We start from the raw sequence: 12,183 nt of genomic DNA, 5'->3' as shown, positions 1-12,183 counted from the left end.
AAGGAAGTTAGGGGGCAACTGGGTAGCTCAATGGATTGAGAACCAGGCCTAGAGACAGGAGGTTCTAGGTTCAAATATGGCCTCAGACACTTCCCAGCTGTGTGACCCTGGGCAAGTCACTTGACCCCCATTGCCTACCCTTACCACTCTTCTGCCTTGGAGCCAATACACAGTATTGGCTCCAAGACAGAAGGTAAGGGTTTAAAAAAAAAAAAAAAAGGAAGTTAAAGAACCAATGAGCTAACAAGACAGGAAACAATAATTCCATAGGCACTGCCTCCTGAGCGGCCCAGGCAAATTAAGAAACTACAATTGGTTCCTGAGATGCAACCTGTGAGAGTTAGTGGGTAGAGAAAAAAGCTTATATATTGAGACCAGGAGGAAGTCTGAGTCTTTGGCGTGGGTGTGGAGGAGCAGAGTGGACCCTTGATGGAGTTTAGTTAGAGGCCCATAATGGCAACAACAGATTAGAAAAGTTAAGTACCTCTCTACCTCTCTCCTACCTTTTCTTCTCTCTTTGCTACTACTACTACTACTACTACTACTTTTGGTTTAATAAAGTTATTAACCTACAACCAGCCTCATAATTTAAAATATTACAATAGGCATGTTACAGGAAAAAGTAAACTATGCTTTCTAGAAAAAGCCAATTAATAACTTTTTATTACTTTCCAAATTAGAAAGGGTTGCTCCAGGGGGCAGCTAGGTGGCTCAGTGGATTGAGAGCCAGGCCTACAGACAGGAGGTCTAGGTTCAAATCTGGCCTCAGACACTTCCTAGCCATGTGACCCTGGGCAAGTCTCCTTACTGATTTTCTGCCTCAGAACCAATACACATTATTGATTCTAAGATAGAAGGTAAGGGTTTAAAAAAAAGTGATGTTCCATATTTTCAAAAGCTATGCATGAACAAAGCACAATTATATGTATTCCCAGAAAGGAAAACAAGCATATATCTCCCAGAATCCTTACAATGTGGTTCTGAGATGGTCTCTGAAGTTGGCAGTTCCTTTCACCATAATTCTGGCAAAGTTCTGTATTTCTTCATCCTTGGCACTGACTTAAGGAGATCTGGGAAAGATTTTTTTAGAATTTTACAGTGAATGCTAACTAAAAAAAAAAGGAAATTACGCTGAGTGCCTTGAAGAATGGGAGTAGGATGTTAAGTTACATAAAATCTGATTTCTGTTGTTTTTTCTGGTTTGGCAGAAACAGCCCTGGGCCATGAATTGAATGATTTTGAGCTCTATTCCAATTGTTGTTAATGTGCAGTCATTCAATTGTGTCCAATTCTTGCCAGGCAGGTCCTTCTATCCTCTATTCTCTTCTAAGCTCATGTTTGTTGCTTCCATGACACAATATATTCTTTCTCCTTTTGCCTTGAATCTTTCCCAACATTAGAAAAAAAGTGAACTTGACTATCATTCCCAGTTATACAACTTCTTTCTAGTTTCTTATAGTAACTTTTATGTGGAGGTTTTGGACCTCAGCTATGACATTCCTGAGAATTCTCCTTTTAGAGTTTCTTTCAGGAGATAATTGGAGGATTTTCTTCATTTTGCCCTAAATACAGCATCTAGACTTTCTAAAAAAAAAAAATGTATTTCAGAGAGTCCAATAATTCTAAAATAATCTCTCCTGTCCTGTTTTTCTACATCAGTTTAAAGATATTGTAAAATATTCAGATAAATTACATTTTCTTTTAGTTTTGATTTTTTGACTTTGTTCTTTGTGTGTCATACTATCTCATTAAGTTGCTGATTTCTATTTGGTCTACTCTAGCTTCTCAGGGAGTCAAATACTTTATCACTAATTCTTCTACAATACAATTTCTGTAGTGGCAAAACCTAGAAACTAAGTGAGTGGCAGTGGATTACAGAATAGATAAGTTGCCAAATATAAATATAATAAAATATTGTTATGCCTTAAGTCAACATGGGAAGGAACTGTTAACTGATACTATTATGTAAGTTGAATTAGAACACAAACAACCACCATAATAATGAAAATAAAAACAAGACTATAAAGCAACCAAATGCTGATTAATGATCATGACCAATCTTAGTCCCTTATGAACCAGTGATAAAACACATCTGATTCTCCTCTTAGTAGAGGGTAGGGAAATACAGATAAAGAATATTACATATACTCTAAAATGAAGTTGCTGTGTTGATTCATTTTGCTTAATTATTTTTCTTTTGTACAATAGATGGTTCAGTAGTGAAGGTTAAAGTACACTGGGAAATGACTATAGTATTAAGAAAGCACCAATAAATAAAAATCAAGGAAAGATTTTTCTTAAGGTTAAATAATTTTAGATTTATAATTAAAAGAAGCAAAGGTAGTGTGGTATAGCAAATAGTACTGGCCTTAAGAGTCAAGAAGGACTCAAATCACATCTCTGACACTTAACCAACTGTGTAATTTCTAAGAAAGTTGCTTTAATTTATGTGCCTCTGGGTCCAGGTGGAGGGAATGTATATTCCAGGGCAGTGATGGGCAAACTACAGCCCCCTGAAATGTTCTATCCCGCTGCTGGACATTGTTCCTAATCTGACGAATACAATGAAACTTCTAAAGAGTTGCCTTAGAAACAGACTGACAGATGAGCATTTCCTTTCCTTTGGCCCCCTCTTTAAAAAGTTTGCTCCAGGGTAAAGAAAAATCACAGATTCTTCTTCTGATTAAGGGAAAGAATGGAAGAGTAATAAGATGTTTACCTAGATTACTATCTATGTTAAAAGTTTGCATGGCTAATTTTTTTTTCTCCATTCAAAAAATGATTCAATTTGTGATTTTTTTTAAAGTGTATTTTTTTTTCATGATCAAAACTATCTCCCTTCCTTCTTCCCTCCCCAATTCCAGAGCTGGCAAGCAGTTCAATTTGGGTTATATATGTATTATCACACAAAATGTGTTTCCATATTATTCATTTTTGTAAGTGAATAATTTTATAAAACCAAAACCCTAAAACATATACCCAAACAAGTGATAAATCATATGCTTCTATCTGCATTCTTACTTCAACAGTTCTTTCTCTAGAGGTGGATAGCATTCTTTTTCATAAGTCAATTTGAGATTTTTCTTGCAAATAACTAGTTTAATTAACTCAAACATTGAGTAACTAATCAGTTACTAAACTTCTTTGCTTTTCCCATCTCATAAGATTCTGTATGCTGATTTTTTTTCCTGTAATGAAGGTATAATGCCACTACCATGTCCTAAATGGCATGAAACAGGAACAAAACTCAAGTTTTATTAAAGATAAAGATGAAAACTTCTAATTCTTGACTATTTTTTAAAAATATTTTTTTCTATTACATGTAAAAACAATTAAAAAAATTTTTTTTAATTTTGAGTTCCAAATTTTCTCCCTTCTTTTGACATTCCTTCCCTGACCTTCCCCACTCCAAGAAGGCAAGCAATCTGATATAGATTTTATATGTGTAATCATATAAAACTCTTTTCCATATTAGTCACTTTGTGGAAGAGATCTCACATGAAAAAAAGAAGAAAGAAGGAAAAGAAAATATATTATGTTTCAGTCTGTATTCAGATTCCCTTAGTTCTTTCTTGGACAGCAATTGGCATTTTTTACCATGACTCTGGATAATCTTAGATCACTGCACTGCTTGGTTCTGCTAACTTAACTTTGCATCAGCTCATTTAAGTACAGATTTTTTTTAAATTATCTTGCTTGTCCTTCCATATAGCAAAATAATATTCCATAACTTTTAACATACCACAACTTGTCCAGCCATTCCCCAATTGATGACTCTTCAATATCTAATTATTTGCTATTACAAAAAGAGTTGAAATAAATATTTTTGAACAAATAGGTCCTTTTCCCTTTTTTAAAAATCTCTTTGGGATACTGACCTACTAATGGTATTGATCAATCAAAGGTATGCACAGTTTTAGAGTACTTTGAGCATAGTTCCAAAATTGGATTTTGTACAGTTGTATCAGAATGGTTGTATTAGATCATAACTCCATCAACAGTATATTAGTGTCCCAATTTCCCATCTCCCCTTCTAATTCTTGAATATTAAAATGTAACCACTGACATCTAAAAAGAGCAAATAGCAAATATTCAGATTAATTATCATAGAGTAAAATTTTAGCAGCAAAATTCACTTAGATACAATTTTGTACATGTCTCATTAATATTCAACTATTATCATCATGGGGGGCAGAAGGGAGTATAAATTTAACTCTATTTATCCACACTCGATGGAATGTTCAATTCTAACCCACCTTGAATCCTATCTTATGTAATCCTCTGTAAGAACAGTCTGTTTCACTTCTATCTTTATGTTTCTAGAGCCTACTGCAAGGGCTGGCACATAGCTGTCACTGAATAAATCCTTGATGATTGACTGATACTATCCCAAAGTTGGTAGATATATATGAAACCTCAAGATAAGCAGGGAATCAAAACCACTTGCATCTCTTTTTCTCTCCTGGGATATAATTTGGAATCACACTAAAAAGTCATTAAACTATACAAAACCCCATGGCCCAATGACACCACAACTGTGAAGGTCAAAAATAAAGAGAAAGGCACATATGCAAACATATTTAGAGTAGTACTTTTTGTCCCTGCAAAAATCTGAAAGGAAAGGGCATGTTTATTGATTGACAAATGGCAGAACAAGCTGTGGCTTACAAATGTGACAGAATATTTTTGTGTCAAGATTGTTTCATTATTTGTGTTTGTGTTTGCTTTCCTAGTTGCTAACACGGTGACTATCATCCAGTAGGTGTTTAATAAATGTCTGACTGACTGTAAGAAACAACGAATATGAATAATTTAGCCAAACTTGGAAGATTTCAAAGAACTAACACTAAGCAAAGTAAGCAGAGCTAAGAGAATTGACATGACTAAAATAAGGAAAACTACACTGAAAACTTCAGAACTCTGACCAATGCAATAACTGATTCTGACCTCTAAGAAATGGAAAGGAAGCATGCCTCTATTCTCTAGTCAGAGTAGTATTCACCTACAGGTACAAACTAAGATATATAAGATATATAGCCAGTGTGTTGCTTGTTATGCCAACCATACTTCTTTAATGCTTCTTTTGATTCTAAATGTGTGTTGAAGAAGGGCATTGGAAAGTGAAAGTGTTTTTTTTTAAATAAAATGTTTATTTAGAAAAAAGAAATTATGCTCCTTTGTAAAGTAAACATGGATTTTTTTTAAAATTCCCTTCCCAACTCATTATTTCCTCTTTTAAAAAATGTTTAAAGATTCATAGTTTTAGAACTAGATGAGACTTTAGCGGTTATGTCTAACCCTTTCTTTTTATGGATGAGAAAACAGAAGCAAAGAGAGGGTAAATGACTTGGCCAGAGTCACACAGCTACTAAATGTCCAAAGCAGGATCCAAACTCAGATCTTGATGATTCTAAGTCTATAACATGCTGCATCTCTAAGGCAAGTTATATTAACTCTTTCATGTTATTAAAACCACCATTTAGAAACCTGACCATAATTAACTGAAGGGGTTCTTAACAAGTCTGTGAACTTGTTTTTTAAGATATCTTGATAATGGTAACACAATATAATTGGTTTTCTTTGTAATTCCACATATAATTTTATGCACTAAAAAACAAGAGGGCCTTAAAAAAAGACTGCCAAAGAGGTTTATGTCAGAAAAAAAAAAAGGTAAAGAATTTCTGAAGTATCTAACCTAATTACTGAGGAATATTTTCTTCTAAAACAAGGGAAAACAACATGCAATTTGATAAATAGGAAAAAAAGGAAAGTTAGATATTGGAAGGCCAGGACAGAAGACAAATGTTAGATTTTAAATAAAATATATATATAACTACTTAGGAAGTAATAGTTTAGTTTCAATAACCATTTTCTAAATTAATAATATTCATGCTGCCATAAGGCATAATGAAAAGGGCATTAACTTTCCAGTGTATGTGTAGTATGATGCCTGAATCAAATCCTGATTATTCCCATTTATAAGACCTATGTAATCTTCAGCTGTTACTTTTTCTCTCTTGGCCTTAGTTACCTCATCTGTAAAATAATGAGGTTGGACTAGATGACTTCAAAGCATCTATATTTCTTTATAATGTCTTTTAAATTAAGGCTTTGTAGTCAATTTATTATTATTACATCATTCCTTCTATAAAGAAAGTTATTTCTATCACTATTTCTATTCTATCAATTTATCCCATGCAGGAAGTTAGCCTGGGTGATTGATTAGTTTATGACATAAGGTAATAGGTAAAGTATTTTGCAAAATTAAAAGCATTACATATTAGTTACTACTATTCTTATTATTACATGTGAACAATATAGAGAAGAGAAATCAATAAGGCTACTTCCTAATTTTTAACTTTAGGGTGAGGACTGTTTCTGAGGGCTAGGTTAAAGAATTTTGACATGTAACCTCTCCCTCCCCCACTTAAAATCCATATATTGTGTCAAATGAAGAGAAGAAATAACAAAAAGAGAGAAAGGAAATAAATTCACACAATGCAATTCTTACAGAAAAAAAACAAAAACCAACCAATAGTAAAAGACAATAATATCATGATAGCAGATGACTCTCCACCCTAGGTTCTGAGTTCCCACTTTCTCTCTCTCCTAAACAGAAACTATACACCTATTTAATGGAAAAATTTTCTGTCTTCATCACCACACCTTAAAATGCTAACTGGGGTCCAATGATTTAGAGCAGTGATTCCCAAAGTGGGCGCTACTGTCCCCGGTGGGTGTTGCAGATCCAAGAAGGCAGCGATAGCCACTCTTTTTTTGTATTACATTCTATTCTGAGTTCAATAAATAGTTTCATAATTTCTAGGGGGAGCTAAGTAATATTTTTTCTGGAAAGGGGGCGGTAGGCCAAAAAAGTTTGGGAACCACCGATTTAGAGAATCCCAGAAATTTCCTTAAATAAATAATTGAAAAAACTTTTCTCATAACTGACCAGATCAAATATTCTTTGGTATACTTTAACTAATTCATACTGACCTCTCTGACTTCCACAAGGTGGTCAGGTTGCAACTGAGTTCTTTTGCCCACAGACTGTAGTTTGGAATGTCCAACGTTAAAAAGAGAAATGGCGTTCTGACTTGGTCTTCTCTGCGAACCAGGAGAGTTACCACTACCTTGAGATGCAAGTGAGAAGCTCCGAGACTTTAGAGGAGGATTATTCTGTTAGACAAGAAAAGTAAAATTCTTTTTAAAACAAAAAGAAGCCTCGATATTTCACTCTACTATGAATACGTATAGAATTTATTCACGTAAAATACAATGAATGGAATTCACAGAGTTCAGAATTATGAAAATAAAAATCTGATTTTGTGAATAGTACAACTTAAGGCACCTAAAACAGAGCCCCCATAAAAGTCTAGATATATGCCACATTGCTCCTTCCCTACCTCAAGCCTGGCTCAAATAAAACTCAAATTTGGACTATGACTGGACTATCTTTCAATGCATATGTGTTTTTCCTCTTTTCAAAGAGAACTAATTTTAGGAGTATGGGCTCTATTTTGGAATTACCTATATTTCATCCAATACAGTAATTTCTAATGCAACACTCTGCAGTGAGTTGGCAATTGAACGAAAACAGAAAATGGTGAAGGTAAAAATTCAGGAATTGTCAACTCAAAGTCCAAACTTTTAAATCATTATGTCTTTTAATTTTAGCTCTACAATTACTGGCATTAATAGCAGGAAATATCAAATTTAATGAATCAATCTTCTGCTTTCAACCATTATACCTTTTGTAAATAATATATTCAATAATGTAAATCTAAATGAACATTTTTCAAATGTTACTAATTTAAACATGGAATATTCCAACTTTTCAATCACTGATTACATTTATATCTTACATGTATAAACATTTTTATGCTTTTTCTGATTACACATCACAAACTTGTTTTGAGACTATCATGAAAAGTATACATATTATACTTAAGTTACACCCTAAGTGTGTTCATCTTTTAATATTCCCTGTCATTCTTCTCAGATTGTTAACTTTCAATTAGATATAAATATTAATAAATGATTCCTATTTCAAGTACACTCACTCTTCAAAAACTTTTTTTTACCATTTTCATCAATTAATATTGCAACCCAATTAACATACCTTTCCAATAGCTTCTGTGTGATGTTGTGTACAGATCTGAAGTCTGCTAACCCAGTGCTGTCGTTCTTTAGCATCTGTGGCTAATAAAGACAATCTAAAAGTTATTTACGTTTAAATCTCTCTCTGAAATATAATCAAGACTTGATTGTCTATAACACTGGAGAAAAGTAGAATGACAAATTGAAAACCAAAGATTTATCCTTAAATTCTCAAAACAATCATTCCTGACAAGGGAGAAGAAAAAATCTGAAGCCCACCCATCCTCGCTAGACAATGTCGCATAAATAGGAAATAATTCCCAACACATAGATATATTACACAGAGTGATGAGCCATATGTGGAGAAAACAAGATTTGGCTACAAACTGTGTAATTTTTCTTAGGAAAAATCTTCTCCTCTTGGTGAAAAATGTTTTTCAAAGATACTGCATTGAGCAAAGTAGCTCAAAGTCTTTGGAGGACGCCATGACTTCTGATCTCAGACAATATATTCAACCAGGACAACTTAGTTGTTGTATTAGAGACATACTTGATGTGTATTTAACAAAAACCATAAATTATTCCCAATTGAAATGCTATTAAAAACAAGATTTGTGTCTTATTTTTTAAAACTATGTGAATACTAAATAGGGACATTACTCATTGACTAAAACAGTTTTAAAGGTCAAGAGCTCATTTCAAGTGAAGGGATGGAGTATTTCCTTTAGGACAAACATAAAAAAAATGAATGGAATTCTACTTTGAGCATTTCTCAATAGGCAGTCCATTATTTAGTAAAGATGATCACTACAAAAGTTTTTTGTGGAAAAGTCATCCCTTGCATATGGCATAGTTGGTACAATGACCATTTTAGGGGAAAAGATTGTTCCTAGAGAGATTTTATGAACTCATAAACGCCATTATTCAATAAATAAATTCAGTCCAGGGTGAAGTTCAGAATTCTATATCACCCCCAACTAGTTTAATAATTCATTAATTTCTGTTTTCCAAATAAGAAAGAGAATAACAAAAAAAAAAAGGCAACAAAAAACAACTTCACAAAGCAGAAGTGGCCTCAAGTGAAAAAACGGAAATATCATGTTAATTTTCACCTTAAGCACTCATAGCCTACCTCTGAGTTTATACTGCTCCCCACTGGCAGCATTTACAGTGAAGGTATGAGAGTCCTCATCACTGGGAGATATTACAGCTCCAGCTAGATGCAAAGTACCTCTGGGCTTCTGGTTTCTAGATTGTTCATTCACAAAGTACTCCAAAAGTCCAGCTTCATTATTTAAAACGAAAAACCTATAATGATGAAGAATCTGGGTTTTTAAACAATCAAAACAGCTCTATAAAAACCTCGTATTTTATAAATATAAAAAAGTACAATCCATTAACATTAAGAAGTATTCGGGAAAAGATGGCTTTGAATTTCACATTGGGGAAAGCAATTAATAGAGGCTGTGGATTCTTGAGCTCAGTGAGAAAAAGAACTAAAATGAGGGTTACATAAAGTAAGTAATAACTTAGAGCAGTGATGGGCAAACTACTGCCCCACGGGCCAGATGGGGAGGGGGGGCCTGAAATGTTCTATCTGGCTGTGGGACATTATTCCTAATCCGACGAATACAATGAGTAGAATACAATACAATGAAACTGCGAAAGAGTGCCTTAGAAACAGACCAAAAGATGAGCATTTCCTTTCCTTTGGCCCCCTCTTTAAAAAGTCTGCCCATCACTGATAGGGTGTAACACAAAGGTAGGCAGCAATAAAGATAATTTTTTTAAAATTCAATTCCAAGGTAACATTTGGACCCAGGACCTCTCATCTCCAGGCCTGGCTCTCTACCCACTAAACCATCTGGCTGCCCCAAGATAACTTTTAAATAATTTTTCAAAAAATTCTCCTGGAGAACATTATACATAGTAACTGCAATATTGTGGAACAATGAAATGTGACAGATTTTGCTACTAACAGCTATACAATGATTCAGGACAATTCTGAAGGACTTATGAAAAAGAATGCTATCTCCCTCTAGAGCATTGGTTCCCAAACTTTTTTGGCCTACCGCCCCCTTTCCAGAAAAAATATTACTCAGCCCCCTGGAAATTAAATTTTTTTATTTTAATAGCAATTAATAGGAAAGATTTGGGTTTTATAAGATTATTCACTTACAAAAATGAATAATATGGAAATATGTTTTGCATGGTAATATGTATTACCCAGATTGAATTGCTTGTCAGCTCCAGAAGGAGGAAGAGAAGGTAGAAGACAATATGAATCATATAACTTCAGAAAAAAGTTATGTGGAAATTTATTATTAATTAAAAAAATAATTCTCCTGGGTATATGGTCAAAAGATTATGAATGATGGTTCTCAAAAGAACTGGAAACTTAAAAGAAATATGAAAGTTTGCTCCAAATCATTAATAAATGCGAATCAAAATGACTTTTGAGGCATTGCTCAAACTCAGCAAATAAAATGGCAAAAGACTGAGGAATAGTCAATGTTAGAGAGGCCAGGGAAAGAGCACACTTTTCCCCAAGGTCACACCACTAGTGAGTGTCAGAGACCATATCTGAACTCAGGTCTTCCTAATTCCAGGCCCAGTACTCTATTCACTATCATCTTGCATCTCTAATGAGGCTCTCATAAATACCAACAAAGCAACATGTTTGCAGTGACAGAGAACTGCAAAGAATAGATGTCCATCTTACTTACTGATTGATTTATCAACCAATTGGGGACAGAACCAGGAAAAATATACACAGATGTGTGTGTATACATATATACACATATACATATAAACAGATGTATACACATAAAAAGTAAGCTACAACATAAATACAAAGAGTAATAAAACAAAACGGAATGCTGTATAGTTATAATCAATTCTCAGGAAGAGTTGAAAAAATTCACCTCCCTCCCTTCAATATAAAGATGGGATATGGATATGGAATATTATGGATATGGAAAACTGTATGTATTATCAGATATGGTCAATGTATTAGTTGGTTTTGCCAAGTTGACTTTCCCCCTCAGTTACTTTTAAAATCATTGTTACATGAAAGGGCTCTCTAGGGAAGGGAAGGGAATTAGATATAATCATATTTAGACCAAGAAGAGACTTTAGAGATCATCTAATATAACACCTTAATTTTGTAAATGAAAAAAAAAAACAACATGAGACCCAAAGAGAAAAACAAATTTTCCCCAAATCACTTAGTAAGTAGCTGTTGGTATTCAACCCCATGCTCTCTCAAAGAACAATTTCTCTTCAAAACAAAAAAAAATTTAAAAAAAGAGAACAATTTTTCTCCTGAATACATTATAAAGGAAATACACAGCTATTCAAAGAGATTCTATGGTAAGAGTTCTAGTTATAAATTAAGTAGGAATGACCCATCTTTTCATTCATTATAGCATCCTCTGACACTACCACCACTCTAATACAGGCCCCTCATCCCCTCACACCTGCATTATTGCAATAGATGGTGATGTGCCTACCTGCCTAATGCCTCTCCCTATTCCATCACTGGCAAACCTTTTCCAAGTTTGAGTGTCCAGTGTTGCTTTGGAGCAGCTGGACAGAGGGGTAGGGTGAGTAAAAAATGTCCTCAGGCACTACGAAGTGGGGGAATGGAGCAGTTCCCCATGTATACCATTGTCTTCACCAGTGCTGCCCTATTCCAACCCATCCTCTAGTCAGTTAAAGAAGTGATTTTCCTAAAATATGGTCTGATAAAGTCTGTGCAAATCTGATCAATAAACCCTTGTGGCACTCTATTGCTTCCAGGACCAAATACAAGTGCTCTGTTTGGCATCAAAGTGTTTCATAATCTAACCCCCTCAAACCTTTCTAACCTTCTTATGCCTTACACCAGATCCCTTGCTGTTCCCCAAACAAGACACTCAATAGTTCAGTTCCGGGTATTTTCTCAGACTGTTCCCCAGGCCAGGAATGAGCTCTCTTTTTCTCTTCTGCACCTAACAACTGACCTCCCTGACATCCTTTAAGTCTCAACTAAAATCGAACAGGGAGTACCAACATTGCCTAATTCATATTCTTGCTTCATGA

General features: G+C 34.3%; 1 protein-coding gene across 1 annotated transcript in view; it reads right to left on the bottom strand.

The window, feature by feature from the left end:
• OSBPL11 (oxysterol binding protein like 11) overlaps positions 1 to 12,183 on the bottom strand; it is a 95,567-nt gene that overhangs the window by 46,560 nt on the left and 36,824 nt on the right. Inside the window, exons 3-5 of the mRNA XM_044670028.1 lie at positions 9,233 to 9,408; positions 8,123 to 8,202; positions 6,997 to 7,179 (exon numbers count right to left, since the gene is read on the bottom strand). Of these exons, the coding sequence (XP_044525963.1) occupies positions 6,997 to 7,179; positions 8,123 to 8,202; positions 9,233 to 9,408 (439 nt within the window). The remainder of the gene's footprint in view (positions 1 to 6,996; positions 7,180 to 8,122; positions 8,203 to 9,232; positions 9,409 to 12,183) is intronic.

This window comes from Gracilinanus agilis, chromosome 3, assembly GCF_016433145.1.
Source record: "Gracilinanus agilis isolate LMUSP501 chromosome 3, AgileGrace, whole genome shotgun sequence".
Classification (NCBI taxonomy): Eukaryota; Metazoa; Chordata; class Mammalia; order Didelphimorphia; family Didelphidae; genus Gracilinanus; species Gracilinanus agilis.
Note: the sequence above shows the minus strand (reverse complement) of the source record. Positions and strands in the feature narration are given on the sequence as shown.